This window comes from Babylonia areolata, chromosome 11, assembly GCF_041734735.1.
Source record: "Babylonia areolata isolate BAREFJ2019XMU chromosome 11, ASM4173473v1, whole genome shotgun sequence".
In the NCBI taxonomy this organism is placed as follows: domain Eukaryota; kingdom Metazoa; phylum Mollusca; class Gastropoda; order Neogastropoda; family Buccinidae; genus Babylonia; species Babylonia areolata.
The window spans coordinates 17,525,563-17,546,983 of NC_134886.1; the positions used below are offsets into that span (position 1 = coordinate 17,525,563).

Genomic DNA, 21,421 nt, shown 5'->3' on the forward strand with positions numbered 1-21,421 from the left:
AGCACCAAATATTTCAGAGGCTGCTCTCGGTTCATGTCGATACAACACAATGGACTGTTGCGCTTATATTGGCGGGAAACTGACTGCAGCTGTCGAGCTTTGTTACAGTTTCAGCAAGAGAGGCAAGGCCTTCAAGACTCACTTGTGATACACTTAAAAAAAAAATCCAAGCTTTTTATGTATTAAGTATAATTTCAAAATGTAATGTTTAAGATGAGAAAGATCAGTTTAAAGCAAATTAACTCCCCTAGCATTACAGAGTAATTTCCCTTTTTTACTATTTGCACCAAAACGTTTGCAAAATAAATAAAACTTCCATGCTTAGCAAAAGAAGTTCCTGTTTGAACAGAAAATGATAGTAATGACTGCTCTAGCTGTTGGGTCAGAATATCAGATCAAAGTGCCAAGTTTAGAGAATACAAAAAATATAAATATAACAGTAAATGCAGTTTGCATATAATTAGGCTTCATTCTTTATTTTTTTGTGCCCATCCCAGAGGCGCAATATTGTTTTAAACAAGATGACTGGAAAAAACTGAATTTTTCCTATTTTTATGCCAAATTTGGTGTCAACTGACAAAGTAGTTGCAGAGAAAATGTCAGTGTTAAAGTTTACCACGGACACACAGACACACAGACAGACACACACACACACACACACAGACAACCGAACACCGGGTTAAAACATAGACTCACTTTGTTTACACAAGTGAGTCAAAAATGGTCTTATCAGCATGACCCCTTGTTGTCGACAAAAGTCACCTATGGCGGTGCACTGTCTGAAGTTGCCCATGGCGGTGAAAGAGTTAAGGTTAAAGGGGATGTCAAGCGTATGATCGATCCATGATAATATACGCCACGCCGCATATTTTAACACACACAAAACAACAACAACAACAAAACAACAACACCCCCCCCCCTCCCAGAAAAGAAAAAAAAAGAAAAAAAGCAAAAAAAAAAAAGCACCTGCCGGACCTGAGCATAAACCAGCGCAATTTCTGGTGACAAAGAATAACAATACAACACAAAAGAATACAATACAATACAATACAATACGATACAATACATGTACTACTTTCTTCTTTCTTTCTTTACTACCTTTCTTTCTTTCCTCCTTTCTTTCTGTCTTTACTACCTTCTTTCTTTACTACCTTTCTTCTTTCTTCCTCCTTTCTTTCTTTCTTTCCTTCTTAATCCCTTTCATTCATTTTAGTTTCAAGTTTCAAAGTGGCATCAAAGCGCGCGGTATGATCCGCATGCGCTACACCACATTTGCTAATAAACGATAAAAGCATTCACTGATCCATGATCATCTTCTTCGTCGTTCGTGGGCTGCAACTCCCACGTTCACTCGTATGTACACGAGTGGGCCTTTACGTGTATGGCCGTTTTTACCCCGCCATGTAGGCAGCCATACTCCATTTTCGGAGGGGGGCCGGGGCGGGGGCGGGGGATGGGGTGGGGTTGTATGCTGGGTATGTTCTTGTTTCCAAATCCCACCGAACGCTGACATTGATTACACGATCTTTAACGTGCGTATTATTTTGATCTTCTGCTTGCGTATACACACGAAGGGGGGTTCAGGCACAAGCAGGTCTGCATATAATTATGTTGACTTGGGAGATCGGTTAAAAAAAAGAAAAAAACAAAACTCCACCTTTTACCCACCAGGCGCCTTTACCGAGATTCGAACCCGGGACCCTCAGATTGAAAGTTCAACGCTTTAACTCTTTCCATACGAACGGCGAAAGAGACGACGTTAACAGCGTTTCACCCCACTTACCATCATCAAAATATTGCAAGCGGAAGGCTCTTATACTGAAGACGTGAATGTTGACAAAGAATACCACAATTCTGACGACGGAAGCTAAAGGTTGGGTCATTCAGCAGACACCCACTGGACATCCGAGGGGTCTGTGTAGAGGAGAAGAGAGGACTGGCCGTACTGAGTGAGTTAACCACTCTTGTTATTGGGCCCGTCAACCTATGATACGATGCTGTGTTGCAGACAAGTGTGCCGGTGGCAGGAATACAGCGGGCAGAAGATGTACAAAAGACCTGTCAAGAGCTCCACATGCCGGATCAGTCAACCGACGACGAGTCTCATGAAGACTTGGTATGTCATTGCTGTGTGGGTAATTATGCGTGTGCAAAGATGCGTGCGCGCGCGTGCGCGTGTGTGTGTAAAGGCGAGAGAGAGAGAGAGAGGGGGGGGAGGTGTGATGGGAGAGAGGGAGAGAGAGTGGGGGTGATGGGAGAGAGAGAGAGAGAGAGAGACAGAGAGAGAGAGAGAGAGGACTCAAAAATGGTTTAACTGTCAGGCCATTCGTCCATATTATCGTTGTGAGCAAAACAAAATGCGGGAATCATGAAGCCACACACATGACTACCAGCATCTTGGTATCGTATTCACCCGTTGGAATCTTCAATTCTTTTGTTCACATTGGCAAACAACACTGCAAAATTGAAACATGAATGACTGTTTCTAAATGAATTAGCCAGGATGAATCACATCCAGCTTTGGGGATTTTCGAGATGCTCCCCTCTGGTCGACGGTACAGAAGTATAAGGACGAAAACCAATCGCTTCGCCAATAGCTTTTTCCCGGAAGCAGTCAGGGCCCTGTCTCTCGAACAAATCCAGTCTGATAACTAGAACTGTGCTATCAACAACCATCCACCTGAAGATTTAGTCATCAGCCCCATCCACATGTAATATGTGGCTTCTGTTCAAACCTGTGTGTGTGTGTGTGTGTGTGTGTGTGTGTGGTGTGTGTGTGTGTGTGTGTGTGTGTGTGTGTGTGTGTGTGTGTGTGTGTGTGTGAATATGCACACGTTTTTATATTGATATGCACTTGTATGTATCCTAATTTCTACAGTATCTGTGTTTGTGTATGATTTTCGATGTATGTTCGTATCTTGTTATGTACTATCTCTCTCACCCCCCCCCCCCCCCCCAATATTCCTTGTGACCCCGGTACACTTGGCAGTAAAGACATATTCAGTTCTATTCTAATACGTTTTTGGAATTAGCTCTCTCTGAATTGATTGGTACTTGTAGCACGTTAATAAAAAGCGAAGTTCTGTTTCAGGGACATGGACGCACACACACACAAAAAGACCGTTTACAGTTGTGATCAGATCAGATCTTTACTGCAAAAAACAAAAACAAACAAACAAAACAAAACAAAACAACAACAACAACCAAAGAATGGAGACAGGCAATCCTGAACGTGACGATGTGATGTGATATGATGTGATAGTGATGGCGATGGTGATGTTGATTGTGATGTGACGTGATGTAACATAACTTGATGTGATGACACTTGGTGTGAGGCGATGTCAAATGATGTGACGGCACATGATGTAATGTGGCGTGTGTGTGGTGTGTGTGTGTGTGTGTGTGTGTGTTAACGTGCGTGCGTGCGCGCTTGTGTGTGTGTGTGTGTGTGTGTGTGTGTGTGTGTGTGTGTGTGTTTACGAGCGTGCGTTTGCTTGCTTGCTTGCTTGTTTGTATGTGTGTGTGTGTGTGTGTGTGTGTGTGTGTGTGTGTGCTTGCGTGCGTGCGTGTGCGCGCGTGTGTGCGCTTCCAGAAACGCGCCATGCTGCGCAGATTCATCGTGGACGGACCGCACAACCTGCTGTACTGCCCCATAGAGAAGGTAGGCTCCAGCTTCTGGAAGCGAGTCTTCCAGATCCTCAAGCAAATCCGCGACAGAAAACAGGGCGTCACCCTGAAGAACATATCCGTCTTTGACCTGTCTGGTATTCGCGTTCACAGACTCGGCGACATGCGAAAGGACAATGAAGCCTTATTGGACTCGGACTTTCTCCACACTGCCAGGAAGTTCATGTTCGTGCGAGACCCGTACGAAAGACTCTTCTCCGGCTTCATCGATAAAATCCTGGCCCTTACTTTCGAAACCCACAACATAGTGAGGGTGGTGTTGGCCAGCCACAGCTACGACCCTGGAGAAAAACCAGAAAAAGGGGCGAAGAGATCAAGGTCAAGGCTGGAGAGGAATCAGTATCCCCGCGATGATAAGGAGAAACGCCGTTCCCGTAATGATATAGAGGAACACAGTTCCCCTAATGACAAAGAGAAACGCCGTTCACGTAATGATACAGAGAAACGCCACTCCCGTAATGACGTAAAATCGGGACGCCGACTTTTATCCGAGGAGCTTTCTCCTCCTAGGCGGGAGTGCACGTTGCATGCGACCTTTGAGGATTTCGTGCGCTACCTTCTGCGCGGGGTCCACGTGAACCCTCACTTCCACCCCATGTCCAGCATCTGTCCGCCCTGCTCCCTGCCCTATGACTTCATCGGCAAGATGGACACCTTCAGGCAGGACGCCCGCTCCCTCCTAACCTGGGCAGACGTCAACCCGCAGTCTGTCCTCAGCTCTGACGTCACCTTCGACCGCGACAGCGACCTCAGCATCATGCGTGACGTCACGGACCGCACGTTCAAGATCGTCGGGAAGTACCAGGGGTGTATGACGCGACGGGAGATGCTGCTACGCACGTGGGTCACTTTCCAGGTAAAAAGGAGCGATGAATAAATGAATGAATGAAAGGAAGAAAACGAACGAACAAGGAAGAAAGCGAAAGTAGTTTCAGGATGTGTTTCCAGGTAATAAGGAGCGATGAATGAATGAAAGAAAGGAAAAAAAAAGTGAAAATAGAAGGAAAAAACCGAAAGTAGTCTCAAGATGTGTTTCCAGGTAAAAGAAGAGATGAATGAATGAATGAATGAAAGGAAGAAAGCGAAAGTAGAAAGAAGAAAGCGAAAGCAGTTTCAAGATGTGTTTATTCAACAAATTACCAAACCTAGAAAATGTGCAAGTTATGAATTCTCATTTAGAATTTATGGAATACATGAAATCTAGAGTAAAGATTTTTTTTTGGCCCATGCTGAAGGTTGGTATTTTGATACGCAAACATAGGATAGGCTCTCAAAGCCTGAACCAGCATTTTGGGTTTATGTGAAGGTCGTCTGCTTCCACTTTTTTTTCTTTAAACAGATGTGGAGAAGCGTATATGGATCAGTTCCACAAGCTATGACAGACCTTTGAAACTTAAACTGAAACTACACGAGCAGGCATACAAACAGGATTACTCTGATACTACTACCACTACTACTACTACTACTACTACTACTACTGATGATGATTATGATGTTGATGATGATAATGAGCAGCGCTAAGTTTGCTTAGCGTCGAGGCTTATCCTGAGTCCACTGAGTTTGCTGTGGGCTTTGGACAAATCTTAACTTTAAGCAAACTTTTCGTTGCTATCATCGCTCGTGCAACCTCACACCAGTTCGTCTCCTGTGTGTGTTCAGGTCCGGGGCTTTCTGTCCATCAACCAGACCTTCCCCTTCACGGAGCAAGAGTCCCAGAACGTGGACCGGGACCTCTTCATCCGGGTCATCAACACTGCCTATGCTCACTCAGGGCCTCGGGAAGTGCGCATGCGTCAGCGGAAGTTGGCCATGATGGAAGCTTTCTCTGGGTTGCCTCGGACTCTGTTGCGACGTCTGAAAACTTACGTGGACACAGACTGTCGCCTGTTTGGCTACGAGTGTTCTGTGGAGAAGCGGTTCCCTCCAGGTGATTTGCCGGAACCCGTGTTTCATTTTGACAGGCTAATGAGAGGAAATTCGTTGTGATAGGTTTTCTGATTCTGGTTACATACAGAAGAAAGCTTCCTCACTCAGAATAATAATAATAATAATAATGGTATTCATATAGCACTGAATCTTGTGCAGAGACAAATCAAAGTGCTTTCGCACTAGTCATTCACAAGCATGCATAACTCTAAAACTGTAGAAACTAAAGACAAGGAAGGGCAGGCAAGGGAGGCTATTTTGGGAAGAGGTCGGTTTTAAGGCCAGACTTGAAAGAGCTGAGTGTGCAGACTTGACGAAGTGAAGAGAGTTCATTCCGATTGCAAGGTCCAGAGACAGAGAAAGAACGGCGGCCAACAGTCGAGTGTTTGAATCTGGGTATGCGTAAACAGAGTGGATCCGAAGCCGATCGTAGTGAGCGAGATGGAGTGTAGAGGTGAAGGCAGCCACAGAGATAGGAAGGGGCAGTTTTGTTAATCCATCTATAACATAGAGTGCTGATCTTGTACTTTATGCGGTGTGAGACAGGGAGCCAGTAGAGATGTTGCAAAAGAGGAGTGATGTGCTCAGATCTTTTCTTTCTGAGAACGAGTCGGGCAGCAGAGTTTTGTATGCGCTGAAGGGACTGAATGGATGAAGCAGGCAGACCAGACAATAGAGAGTTACAGTAGTCAAGGCGAGAGAATGAGAGAAACAAGTCTAGATGTTGCGTCAGTGGACAGATATTTCCGGACGGCACTGATGCGCCGCAGTTGACAGTAGCAGGACTGACATGTCTGACTGATAAATTTTTGCATGGACAGTGTATTGTCAAGGACAACACCGAGGTTCCTGACTGACGTGGAAATAGGGAAGGATGTACTGCCAAGTTTGATTGTGTCAGTTGTGATGGAAGACAGTTTTTGTTTAGTTCCTATGATCATGGCTTCAGTTTTGTCCGCGTTCAATTGTAATTTATTTCAAGTCATCCAGTTTTGAATGTCCAGGAAGTAGTTGGATGTTTCTTGCAAGAGTGACAACAATTTTTCAGGGGTATCACTCTTCTGGAGTTGTGTGTCATCAGCATAAGAATGATGACTGATATTATGGCGGTTGATAATTTCAGTGAGAGGAGCAGTGTACAGTGTGAAGAGCACTGGGCCTAAAACAGATCCCTGAATGGAAAGTTTTGGACTTTATCTTGTAAACTTTGGTTGTCTCTCATCATCTACTCCCAGCAAAATGGTTCCCTCCAGGAGATTCGCTGGAACCCGTTTTCAGTTTGGAATAGTTGATGAGAAGAAATAAGTTGGGATAGGTTATCAGATTCTGGTTACACACAGAAGAAAGCTTTCTCACTCAGAATGGAAAGTTTGGACTTAGCCCTTTGAGCCCTGACCACCGTTTTACTGGTGGTAGAGAAAAATGACATAATGTCTAGCCACCAGTTCAGCGGTGCGTAAACACTTGTCGTGTTTTGCTATTGGTTGACTTATATTGAAGAGCCAATCAGAAAACCGTAATATTCTGACGTCAGCGAACGTTGTACCATCATGGCCGCGCCTTTTCACTGTGTTTTGTGCATGTGCTTTGGATAAAAAAGATCAATTTCAATATAAGTCAACCAATAGCAAAAGACGACACAAGTGTTTAAGCACCGCTCAACTGGTGGCTAGGCATTATGTCATTTTTCTCTACCACTGGTAAAGCAGTGGTCAGGGCACACTTTATATCTGCCGTGACACATTAAATACCAATTATTTGCAAATTTTGGCTCAGGAACTCAGGGCTCAAAGGGTTAACCTGCAAACTGACTACACCTACCTACCCCAGCAAAACAGTTCCCTCCAGGAGATTCACTGGAACCTGTCTTTCATTTTGAGAGGCTGATGAGAAGAAATTCATTGGGATAGGTTTTCTGATTCTGGTTTCATGTGGAAGAAACTAGAAAACTTCCTTACTCAGTAACAAAAGTTTGGACTTAACCTGTAAACATTGGTGGTCTATCTCCACCTACCTCAGCAAAATTTACAAGGAAAGTCTTGGGTTGGACAGACTGTGACCGAAGAAAGTTCTTTTTTTCTTTTTCTTTTCCTCCTTCTTCTTCTTCTCGTTCAATAGATGGACACTCCAGTCTCCGCAACAAAGTTCGCAGCTGCATTAAAGTTGCCCAAACGCTGCGTTGCAATGGACAACAGGTTCAAATTTAAATGTTTTAGAAATGTCATTTGGTGTCAGTGTTTGGTCTTCACACATATACATTAGCTCATCTTATGTTGTTGCTTATCCCAAACCAAGTGATAGTCTCTCCCAGTGCAGGATCTCCTCTGTTGTGTGGCCTCCTGGCGACCTAACATCGATGGTTCCCTGTGGATTGCCGACGCTGGAACTGCGACGGATGAACCCGGGTGTGGCCGTGTATGGGGGAATCTGGATGAGCGGCGTGGGAGTAATGCCACTGAAACAGTGCAGATGATGGGGCAGCAAAAAAAGAAAAAAAAAAAGAAAGAAAAAAAAGTGATAGTCTTTCCATGTAATATGTAATATGTATACATGTGCTTTACTATTCACTGTTGTGCTAATGATATCTCATTGTATCTGTTCAGGCACTGTTTTCCTCTTCTTCTTCTCAAATTCTAATTAACTATTGTAGAAATAAAACAATAGAAAAATCCTTTTGTGACTAGCCTCTATATGTCCCTGGCCTGTGCACGGGGATTCTTTTTCTATCCTTTAATTCAGTAAATCATAATCATGAGTTAGTTCTTTTGTACCGTACCCCTTATAATAAACCACTCGGGTAACACGGCTACATTAATTTCATGTATATGTTTTTTTTACTTTCAACGTCCATGCGAAAGAAAACCTGATAAACTATCCGCTTCTTTTAATTGTTTGTTTTTCATTTGCTGCTGTTGCTGTTGCTGCTGTTGCTGTTGTTGCTGTTGCTGTTATTGTTGCTGTTATTGTTGTTATTGTTGTTGCTTTTGCTGTTGTTGCTTTTGCTGTTGCTGTTGTTGTTGCTGTTATTGTTGGTATTGTTGTTGTTGTTGTTACTGTTGCTTTTGCTGTTGTTGCTTTTGCTGTTGCTGTTGTTGTTGCTGTTACTGTCGGTATTGTTGTTGTTGCTGTTGCTTTTGCTGTTGTTGCTTTTGGTGTTGCTGTTGTTGTTGCTGTTATTTATGGTATTGTTGTCGTTGCTGTTGCTTTTGCTGTTGTTGTTGCTGTTGTTGTTGCTGTTATTGTTGGTATTGTTGTTGTTGCTGTTGCTTTTGCTGTTGTTGCTTTTGCTGTTGCTGTTGTTGTTGCTGTTATTGTTGGTATTGTTGTTGTTGCTGTTATTGTTGGTGTTGTTGTTGTTGTTGCTGTTGCTTTTGCTGTTGTTGCTTTTGCTGTTGTTGTTGCTGTTATTGTTGGTGTTGTTGTTGTTGTTGCTGTTGCTTTTGCTGTTGTTGCTGTTATTGTTGGTATTGTTGTTGTTGCTGTTGTTGCTGTTGCTGTTGCTGTTGTTGTTGCTGTTATTGTTGGTGCTGTTGCTGTTGCTGTTGCTGTTGTTGTTGCTGTTATTGTTGTTGTTGTTGCTGTTGCTTTTGCTGTTGTTGTTGTTGTTGTTGCTGTTGCTGTTGTTGTTGTCGTCCGTTTCTTTAGTTCCTCCGTCTTTCTGGTCAAGCAACTGAGTGCAATGTAAAATAAAGAAACAAAATAAAGAAAGAGAAAAGTTCAATGACACTGATGAGGACGGTGGTTATTGCTGAAATCGTAACGATAAATCGATAGTCCTTTTGATCATTGTTCCTTATTTTTTTAAAATTATTATTTAAAAAAAAAAAATATTATTATTTATTTAAAAAAAATATTTTTTATTTATTTTATTTATTTTATTTTTATTTTTATTTTTTTTCTCAAGGCCTGACCAAGCGCGTTGGGTTACGCTGCTGGTCAGGCATCTGCTTGGCAGATGTGGTGTAGCGTATATGGATTTGACTGAACGCAGCGATGCCTCCTTGAGCTACTGATACTGATACTGATACTGATCATTGTCCCCTTTATTGCAGTGTATGTATGTTATTCTCAGAGGGAAAGATGAAGCGTGCATGTTCGGTAATATTGTGCATGTTCGGTGTGGAGTGATGGCTTAGAGGTAACGCGTCCGCCTGGGAAACGAGAGAATCTGAGCGCACTGGTTCGAATCACAGCTCAGCCGCCGATATTTTCTCCCCATCGACTAGACCTTGAGTGGTAGTCTGGACGCTAGTCATTCGGATGAGACGATAAACCGAGGTCCCGTGTGCAGCATGCACTTAGCGCACGTAAAAGAACCCACGGCAACAAAAGGGTTGTTCCTGGTAAAATTCTGTAGAAAAATCCACTTCGGCAGGAAAAACAAATAAAACTGCACGCAGGAAAAAATAAAAAAAAAAAAAAAAAAGGGTGGCGCTGTAGTATAGCGACGCGCTCTCCTTGGCGAGAGAGCAGCCCGAATTTCACACAGAGAAATCTGTTGTGATAAAAAGAAATACGAATACAAATACAAATTGTTGTTGATGTTGCTGCTGCTGCTGTTGTTGTTTTTGTTTTGGATGGATTTCAAACGGCGAAGGACCAAGTAGCGGTTAATAAAATTTGTTTTGTTCAGAAGGTGGACGGACTTGACTACGTATTGTATTGTTTCAACTTCAAGATTGTGTGTGTGTGTGTGTGTGTGTGTGTGTGTGTGTGTGTGTGTGTGTGTGTGTGTGTGTAATTGTGTTCATTCTCTCTCTGTCTCTGTCTCTCTCTCTGTCTGTCTCTCAGGGGCACACACACAGAGGCGCGCGCGCGCGCACACACACACACACACACATTCTCTCTCTCTTTCTCTCTCTCACACACACAGGTACACAAACACACAGACACACACGCATAGAGATACACACACACACACACACACACAAACACACACACATTCTCTCTCTCTCTCTCTCTCACACACACAGAGGTACACAGGCACACACGCACAGAGGCACACACACACACACACACACTGAGGCACAAACACACACCCAGCCCCCACAACCCCCCCCCCCACAGGTACACAGACACACACAAACACACACACACACACACAAACACACACACATGACATTATCACATGACACGGGTATAGCGACAAGCCACACAGTCAAGTCAATAAGGATCCAGTTCCATTTATCTTTATTTCTCTTTGATATGACGATAATGTCATGGTGTGCGCCGTCTCCACAGAACGAGCACAGAACGGAGGCCGAAGAGGCGATCAATAATACGGGAACTTGAGAAATGAGCTGACGCCTGGCGGGTCTTCCAGGAATCATTGCCGCGAACGTGATAGAGAGAGAGAGAGAGAGAGAGAGAGCGAAAGAGATAGACAGAGACAGAGAGACAGAGAGAGAGCGAGAAGGAAAGAGAGAGAGAAGGGTGGAGAGAGATGGGGGGAGAGATCGAGAGAGAGGGGGGAGAGAGAGAGAGGTGGAGAGAGAGAGAGAAAGAGAGAGAAAGAGGAGGGTAGAGAGAGAAAGAGAGAGAGAGGGAGAGGGGGTGGGGGAGAGAGAGGGAGAGAGAGAGAGAGAGGGAGGGAGAGTGGCAGAGAGAGGGGGTAGAGGGGGAGAGAGAGAGAGAGGCAGAGACAGACAGAGAGAGAGAGAGCGAGAAGGAAAGAGAGAGAGAAGGGTGGAGAGAGATGGGGAGAGAGCGAGGGAGAGGGGGAGAGAGAAAGAGGGGTGGAGAGAGAGAGCGAGAAAGAGAGAGAGAGAGGGGGTGGGGGACAAGACAAGACAAATTCTTTTTTTCGAGGATAATAGATAAGCACTGGTGTGCTTTTTTACATCCAGTCCCCGCCCTGAATAGGGTCTACACTACACAATATTTAATAAAATGAAAGCATGGTGTTCGTAGAGATACATAACAGAGGAAAAAATATACATAAATCAAAACAAAACAACCACACACACACACACACACACACACACACACACACACACACACACACACACACACACACACACACACACGGCATACACGCACTAGCATGGTGTTAGTAAAATGCATAGGAAAAAAAAAATGAACAAAATGAAAGAAACAAACACACACAACACACACCGCACTACACACCAGAATGGGGGATAGAGGGTGAGGAAGGTTCTCAGTCAACCATACACATGTGACAAACAGTATCAATAAAATGAACGATTTGCATTACACCTTATGGCATAAGGTGGGAAAGGCAATGCTTTTTTTTGAAGGTGGTTGGGCCATGGTGTTGTTTAAATTGTTTCTGGGAGTGAGTTCCATAGGGTGGCGCCTGAGTAAACCAGACTGGATTTGAACAAGTCAATTCTTGGAATTGGGATATGGACTTTGGGGGGGGATTCCTTGATGAATTTACAGAAAATTTGTCTATTTATGTTGATGGTGCATTACCTGTCATACTCTTTTGCATCATGATTCCTTTATTGTACTTTAATCTACGGATTAGTGGGAGAATATTCGCTTGTTTATAGTCTGAGTCTAAAAGGGTAGTCTTTTTAGGGAGTACCAGCTTGAGCCCCCGTTTATGAAGATTCTGTAATGGCTTCATTTCATTTTCATTTCATTTTCATTTTATCACAACAGATTCCTCTGTGTGAAATTCGGGCTGCTCTCCCCAGGCAGAGCGCGTCGCTACACAACAGCGCCACCCATTTTTGTTGCATTTTTTTCCTGCGTGCAGTTTTACTTGTTTTTCCTATTGAAGTGGATTTTTCTACAAAATTTTGCAAGGAACAACCCTTTTGTTGCCGTGGGTTCTTTTACGTGCGCTAAGTGCATGCTGCACACGGGACCTCGGTTTATCGTCTCATCCGAATGACTAGCGTCCAGACCACCACTCAAGGTCTAGTGGAGGGGGAGAAAATATCGGCGGCTGAGCCGTGATTCGAACCAGCGCACTCAGATTCTCTCGCTTCCTAGGCGGGCGCATTACCTCTAGGCCATCGCTCCACTCATGGTATTCGCACTTGCGGAGTCCCATAGTGTTGATGCATAATCTATTGTAGACTGGATATGCGCTTGAAAAAATAATTTCCGTGAATGAAGGTCAAGGAAATGTTTGATTTTGGATAGTTGATGGGTTTTCTGGGCTGTCTTTTTGCAAAGGAAATTTATGTGAGGATTCCAAGTGAGATTATTGTCAATTATGATCCCCAGAACTTTATGATCACTGACCTGTTCAATAGGTTCGCCTTTAATTTGGATGGAAGGAAGTGTTTTGCCTCTTTTGTCTGGTTGTGATTAACATGCTTTTTGTTTATTGAGGGTGAAGAGACATGTGGTTTAGTTCGGTCCATCTAACGAGGTCATCAGTACTTTCTTGTAAGTCTTTTGTAAGAGCGACAATGTCAGTATGAGAAGTGTGGATTGTTGTATCATTCGCAAAAAGTTGGCAGACGGATTTCATATGGAGCGGGGGGAGAGAGAGAGAGAGAGAGAGAGAGAGGGACTGAGAGAGAGAGAGAGGGAGGGAGGGAGAGTGACAGAGAGAGGGTGTAGAGGGTGGAGAGAGAGAGAGAGGAGGGGTAGAGAGAGAAAGAGAGAGAGAGATAGAGAGAGAGACAGGCAGACACAGACAGACAGACAGACAGAGAGAGAGAGCGAGAAGGAAAGAGAGAGAGAAGGGTGGAGAGAGATGGGGAGAGAGAGCGAGGGAGAGGGGAAGAGAGAGTGGGTCGGGAGAGAGAGAGCGAGAAAGAGAGAGAGGGGTGGGTGGGGGAGAGAGAGAGAGAGAGAGCAAGAGAGAGTGACAGAGAGAGAGGGGGGGGTAGAAGGAGAGAGAGAGAGAGAGGAGGGGTAGAGAGAGAGAGAAAGAAAGAAAGAGAGAGAGAGAGACAGGCAGAGACAGACAGACAGACAGAGAGAGAGCGAGAAGGAAAGAGAGAGAGAAGGGTGGAGAGAGATGGGGAGAGAGAAAGAGTGGGGGGGGGGGGGGGGGGGGGGGGGGGGGGGGGAGAGGGAGAGAGAGAGAGGGGGGGGGAGATGGTGGGAGGGGGACATCAAAAGCCTATGGAAGAGAGTCCTTATGACACTGGTGAATGTGCAAACATGTTTTCATTGCATAGCAAAACGTTAGAATATTCAAATTGCACAACCAAACGTCAAAATGATCTTTCGTCGGCAGATAGGATGTATATGTAATTTTCTTTGGAAAATATAGATGGGGTCAAATACAAACAAGGGATACTACCTATGTCAAGCAACGGAAACTGTATTTCGTACTGATTTGTCTCCCTTAGAGTAGAACCTGTTTCTACCATGCGGTAATCGGGGGGGGAAAAGAATTAATGTTTTCACATCTGTTCATCCAAGGTCGTAAACACGTTATGACGTATATATTATGGCTTAACTGGTTTGTAGAGTTTGATTTTATATTCAAACAATTATTTGATTATCTATCTTAGTTTTATTATTTTATCTATATTTATTTATTTATTTATTTATATTCACAATTATACAATTATCATTATCATTATTATCATTATTTGGAGGGGCGGTTGGGGTGGGGGGTGGGGGGGTGCCGGGGGGGGGGGGGGGGGGAGAGTCATCGCTCAGTTTTAATCCTGACTGACGCCAAAAGTGCAGGTATGTTCATTATTTCTCTTGTCTGCCCCCCAACCTCGCCCCCCCCCACATCCCAATCCTCCTACCCCCCCCCCCCCCCCCCCCCCCGCCCCCCCCCTCCTTCCATCCGAACGTGACATTTTGTCGAGGGTAGCCGGTGTTTTCATTGCTTTCATTTTGATACGGAAGATGAAAGCGAATACAAAGGGTAAATTGTCAAGAAAATCATTTGCTACACTGAGCGTGCATTTTGTCAAGAGAATCATTTGCTACACACTGAACGTGCATTTTGTCAAGAGAATCATTTGCTACACACTGAGCGTGCATTTTGTCAAGAGAATCATTTGCTACATACTGGGCGTACATTTTGTCAAGAGAATCATTTGCTACATACTGAGCGTACATTTTGTCAAGAGAATCATTTGCTACACACTGAGCGTGCATTTTGTCAAGAGAATCATTTGCTACATACTGAGCGTGCATTTTGTCAAGAGAATCATTTGCTACATTGAGCGTGCATTTTGTCGAGTGCTACACACTGAGCGTGCATTTTGTCAAGAAACTCATTTGCTACACACTGAACGTGAATTTTGTCAAGAATCATTTGCTACATACTGAGCGTGCATTTTGTCAAGAAAATCATTTGCTACACACTGAGCGTGCATTTTGTCAAGAGAATCATTTGCTACACACTGAACGTGAATTTTGTCAAGAATCATTTGCTACATACTGAGCGTGCATTTTGTCAAGAGAATCATTTGCTACACACTGAGCGTGCATTTTGTCAAGAAAATCATTTGCTACATTGAGCGTACATTTTGTCAAGAGAATCATTTGCTACATACTGAACGTGCATTTTGTCAAAAAAATCATTTGCTACATTGAACGTGCATTTGTCAAGAAAATCATGTGCTACACACTGAGCGTGCATTTTGTCAAGAAAATCATTTGCTACACTGAGCGTGCATTTTGTCAAGAGAATCATTTGCTACATACTGAGCGTGCATTTTGTCAAGAGAATCATTTGCTACACACTGAGCGTGCATTTTGTCAAGAGAATCATTTGCTACATTGAGCGTGCATTTTGTCAAGAAAATCATTTGCTACATACTGAGCGTGCATTTTGTCAAGAGAATCATTTGCTACACACTGAGCGTGCATTTTGTCAAGAAAATCATTTGCTACATACTGAGCGTGCATTTTGTCAAGAGAATCATTTGCTACACACTGAGCGTGCATTTTGTCAAGAGAATCATTTGCTACATACTGAGCGTGCATTTTGTCAAGAGAATCATTTGCTACACACTGAGCGTGCATTTTGTCAAGAGAATCATTTGCTACATACTGAGCGTGCATTTTGTCAAGAAAATCATTTGCTACACTGAGCGTGCATTTGTCAAGAAAATCATTTGCTACATTGAGCGTGCATTTGTCAAGAAAATCATTTGCTACACCAAGCGTGCATTTGTCAAGAAAATCATTTGCTACATTGAACGTGCATTTGTCAAGAAAACCATTTGCTATACACTGAGCGTGTATTTTTCAGGAGGAGTATCCGATACACATAGTGTAGACATATATATGTCATCAGACTCATTTGTCACATTAAGCGTGTTTTTTTAATTTTTTAATTTTTTTAGGAGAATCGTTTAAAAAAAACCCCAAACAAACCCCAAAGAACTTAGGCCTTTGTCAGGAGACTCATTGGTCACACGGGAGTTCAGGAGAATATTTCTTTTAACAAAGTGTACATTTGTCAGGAGAATCATTTGATACACTGAACGTGGGCCTTTGTTTGTCAAGGGAATGATTTGTCACACAGGGTACATTAAATTTGTCAGGAGAATCATTTGTCACATAGGGTACATTAAATTTGTCAGGAGAATCATTTGTCACATAGGGTACATTAAATTTGTCAGGAGAATCATTTTGTCACACAGGGTACATTAAATTTGTCAGGAGAATCATTTGACACGAAAGGTACATTTATCAGGGGGAATCATTTAAACACAAAGGAGACGATTTAATTTTGTCAGGAGAATCATTTGTCACATGATGGGGGTGAGTCTCCAAATGCCAAACAGCAGACTCTATGCGAATAAATTGACACAATGTGGCCACGGCATACATACAAAAGCCATTGCTCTGTGTAAAGAGGGGGAGGGAGGGTGCGTGGATGGGGTGGGGGGGGGGGGGGTAGAATGGTTAGCGTCAAACGTGTGATCAAACTGCTAGTTACCTCTGTTGTGAAAGGCAGACGTCCTGTCTGAAGTCTTAATCACCATTCCCAGACTAAATCACAGTGTCGGCGAAACTGGTTCAATAACACTACACGCGGGCGCGCGCGTGGCCGCTCTCTCTCTCTCTCTCTCTCTCTCTCTCACAGACACGCAGACACAGACACACAGACACACACACAACCACACACACACACACACACACACACAGACACACACACACACACACACACACAGACACACACACACACACACACACACACACACACACACACACAGAGGCACATAGACACACAGACAGACAGATAGACACACACAGACACACACGCACACATACACACACAAACACACACACACAAACACACACTAACACTTACACAGGCATACAGACACAGACACACAGACACAGAAACAGACAGACAGACAGACACACACACACACACACACACTTGGAAATACACAAACCCTCCCTGTTTCAATGGGTAAACTGTGATTTTTTTCATTTTAGTTTGAATAAGGAAATTATGCTTGTACTGGGCACACAAACACGCGCGCGCTCAACCCCCTCCACCCCCACCCACCCACCCACCCACACAAACACATACACACTCACATGTAAGGACGTGTGCTTTTTTGTATTGTGATTAATTCAGCAGCATCTGTATATGCTTATTTCCGATTTGTGTGTGTGTGTGTGTGTGTGTGTGTGTGTGTGTGTGTGTGTGTGTGTGTGTGTGTGTGTGTGTGTGTGTGTGTGTGTGTGTGTGTGTGTGTGTGTGTGTGTGTGTGTGTGTGTGTGTGTGAGACAGACAGACAGACAGACAGACAGAGAGACAGTTTTTTGCCGATAGCATTTCTAGTTTATCACTTGTAATTATATTTTCTCATGTATTGCCTTTCTTTTGTTTTTTTTTTCTCTCTCTTTTTTATATCCTAAAGACAGGATGGACAAATGCTGTGTTAACTTACCCCTTTAACCCCAGTCAAGATAGTTTTCACTTGGCTTGACGCACGCAAGCACACACACACACACATGTACACACACACGCATCCACTCAAAAATAACACACACACACACACACACACACACACACACACACACACACACACACACACACACACTATCACACGGGAAAAAAGTCGCACATTGAGATAACGCAAAAACAGCACAGCACAGCACAGTACAACATAGCACAGCACAGTACAGTACAGTACAACATAGCACAGCGCAGCACAGCACAGCACAGCGCAGCACAACACAGCACAACGCAGCACAGCATAACATAGCACAGCACAGCACAGCATAACATAGCACAGCACAGCACAGCACAGCACAGCATAGTATAGCACAGCACAGCACAGCACAGCACAACACAACAGAACCGAACACAAACACAATGCAGCACAAACAAAGCGTGGGCCCGACGTTTGGCATGAACTAAAACGAAACGCCATCACATCACCTCACCATATTGACAAACCGGGCGTGGAAAATCATCATGGTCACGTCTGATGATGATGACCAGTCCATTACGTCCAAAACCAAAGTAAGTGCCCAGCCCAGAAGCTGCGAAACGTAATGAGACGTAAAAAAAAAAAGCGAGCTATTTTCACATCTCCTCATCTAAATCGCTGTCGTTAAAAAGAAATAAACCACCCCTACAACACTGAGAACAATAAAACCACACCCCCAAGCTAAAGTTTTTGTTGTTTTTTTTTTTTCTTAAATCTTTTATTTCGTTTTTTTTTTTTTTTGGGGGGGGGGGGGGGGGGTCATCTGTCTGAAAGCTTTAGTGCCAGGTCTTCAAGCTAAAATCAATACCCCCCCCCTCCCCCACTCATAAAAGAAACGCCACGGTCATTTTTTTCACCATCAGATTCACTCCCTTCTTGTTAGGGGTGGTCATATATTCATGAAAATTGGGATTCTCAGTGCAAGGAAAGAAAAAGTGCTGTAGTAAAAAAAACAAAAAGCTCTTTTATTTATATACTTATTTTAAAACGGGCGTCACAACGACAGGGAGACATAAGTATAATTATCCAAGGCATCGGTAGGATTAGGTTTAAGCCTAGTATATCAGTTTCTCTGTTAGTACAAAGTTAAAAAAACACAACAAAACATTTCATTGTTTCATTGTGAACACCATTTTGATCTTGGGTAATTATTTGCGGTTAGCTGCATATCGTAATACAGTTTTGCTTTTATCTTTTAACTCTCTCCATACGAACGGCGAAAGAGACGACGTTAACAGCGTTTCACCCCAATCACCACCATCAAAATATTGCAAGCGGAAGGCTCTTATACTGAAGAGGTGAATGTTGACAAATAATACCACAATTCTGACGACAGAAGTTAAAGGTTGGGTCATTGAGACACCCACTGGACATCCGAGGGGTCTGTGTAGAGGAGAAGAGAGGACTGGCCGTACTGAGTGAGTTAAACCCAAATTTGTAATTTTTTCTTAATTGGAGATAGTATGCGTGAATGGTGACCGTCTGGGAGGGGGATATTACAGGTGAATATTCTCTCTCTCTTTCTCTCTCTCTCCCTCTGTGTGTGTGTGTTGTGGTGTGTGTGTGTGTGTGTGTGTGTGTGTGTGTGTGTGTGTGACTCTCATCGGATGCTTCTTCTGAGCATCATTGAGAGGCCATATAATTATCGTCTACCGTTCTTCCGGAATGACATGTTCCTTGTTTCTATCATTTTAAACTCCTTTTTTTATATTTCAATTTTTGTTCAATATCAAATCTCTATAATGTGATTTCAAAAGACAACTCCGAAACGCAATCGAAGTGGTTATCTATATGTGTCTTTTGTTCTTATCCATATCACTTACATTTCTGTGTGTGTGTGTGTGTGTGTGTGTGTGTGTGTGTGTGTGTGTGTGTGTGTGTGTGTGTGTGTGTGTGTGTGTGTGTGTGTCTCATGTGAGACGTGTGAAAGTCCGTGCATGATAGGTTGTACCTTGTTCTAGTTGTGGTGTGTGTGTGTGTGTGTGTGTGTGTGTGTGTGTGTGTGTGTGTTTACTGAGCTTAAAACGTGACAATTGGTTATAATGAATGTGCAATATGTAGGAAGAATAATGTGCAATATGCAGGATGAACGTACAATGAATATGTCTAATGCTAACGTCCATATTCTAAATATATTTCTGTTTAATAATTACGATGTAATAATTAATTGCAATGTTTTTAAAAACGAATATGTGAAATGCTTTTATTTCAGAACATATGTTTATTACTCTTGTTTAATCAAGTTATCCGCATGTGTGGGGGGGTGGGGGTGGGGTGGGGGGGGGGGGGGGTGCGGTGCGGGTGTGTGCTGATTATCTGGTTGTGGTTTTCCGCAATTCATCTTTATTCTTATCTTATCTGTCTATTATAATCAATGTGCAGAATAGTAGGCTATGTTTATAATTATATTCAAATAATGTTTCTTAATTCTTTCTGTTTTTACATTAAGAATACTAGTTATTACCTGCAGTGTGTGGATGTATGTATGAAACGATGTATGTGATATGTTTTACATTTGTATCTTCGTAATATTTGTAGGGGCTGTTGTTGGCTTTTACAGTTATGGTCCTCATGTTGTTTACTTGTCTATGTTGTGATAATGCACCTGACCAAATTTCTCCAGTTGGAGATAATAAAGTTATTCTTATCTTATCTTATCTTCTATTGATTCTTTTTTTTTTTTTCGTTAATAGTATTGTCGTCGGATTTATGATGATGGTGATGATGACGATTATTATTATTATTATTATTATTACAATTATGATGATGATGATGATGCTGATCATCATCATTATTATTATTATTATTATTATTATTATCATTGTTGTAAATTGTCAAACCCTTCAAATGCAGCAAAATATCTCTACAAAAGGCATTCAGACCGATTTCAAGCATCATCAAAAAAGGTGCCAGGGTTTTATTGGATAAATGACATACTTTATTATTATTATTATTATTATTTTATTATTATTATTTTATACATAACGTAATCTCCGATTAGGATAATTTATTTTTCTTTTCGTTTTCGAGACGGGTTTTTATACCTGCTACATATAATTTCACAATCATATATTCTCAATTTTTGATATCATAATGTAATTTATCATATTCAGTGCAGTCATCGTTTACGTATGAAAGCATGGGTATTTTCTGACAAATCCGTAATATAAAAGGCTATTATTTGAAAAAAGAAAAAAACAGAAAAAAAAATTCATGAACGGGCGGCTGAAAATGGAGTTAAATTTAATTTTTATCAATTTGCACGGATGTCCTGTAATCTCTCTCTCTCTCTCTCTCTCTCTCTCTCTCTCTCTCTCACACACGCACTCCCTCTCTCTCTCTCTCTCTCTCAACCTGTCTATACCGATTCATATGAATATATGTCTTTTCTCCATCAAATCAATTATTTCTTGGATCTCAGACAGAATATGGGAAAAAAACAACAACAGCAACAACAACAACTTACTACACCATGTAACGGAGCTATCTGCTTCTCTTCTTAAAATAGAAACACCTTATTTCATGGTAATACTTTTCTTTCTGAAATATTGTTCCTTTCACGTGGATTTCGTCACAGTCATGTTCACCTTCCCTCACCTTCACCTCTCCCGTAGTCTGGGTTCAGACCGTTGGGGCACCGCTGCTGACCTGGCCACCACCCCTCTCCACTCTTCACGGTTTTCTGATTTCCTCAGGGCGTCACCGAGCGTCAAGCCTGTCCACCCCCGGATGTTGTCTTCCCATCTCTTCTTCTGCCGTCCTCTCCTTCTGCCTCCTTGTACAGTGCCTTGCAGGAACGTTTTGGCAAGACCAGATGATCGGGAGATGTGTCCATACCACCTAAGTTTGCGTTTTTTCACTATGGACAGAAGGTCTTCGTAGGGTCCAATACTTTGCTTGATTCTGTTCTTCACTTCCGTGTTAGTGATGTGGTCTCTGTAGGAGATGCC

General features: G+C 42.9%; 1 protein-coding gene across 1 annotated transcript in view; it reads left to right on the forward strand.

The window, feature by feature from the left end:
* Nucleotides 1–5,673, forward strand: part of LOC143287156 (uncharacterized) — a 13,029-nt gene extending 7,356 nt beyond the window's left edge. The window contains exons 3-5 of the mRNA XM_076595100.1: nt 2,009–2,116; nt 3,593–4,543; nt 5,347–5,673. Coding sequence (XP_076451215.1) covers nt 2,009–2,116; nt 3,593–4,543; nt 5,347–5,673 — 1,386 coding nt within the window. The remainder of the gene's footprint in view (nt 1–2,008; nt 2,117–3,592; nt 4,544–5,346) is intronic.
* The last annotated feature ends 15,748 nt before the right edge of the window (nt 5,674–21,421 follow it).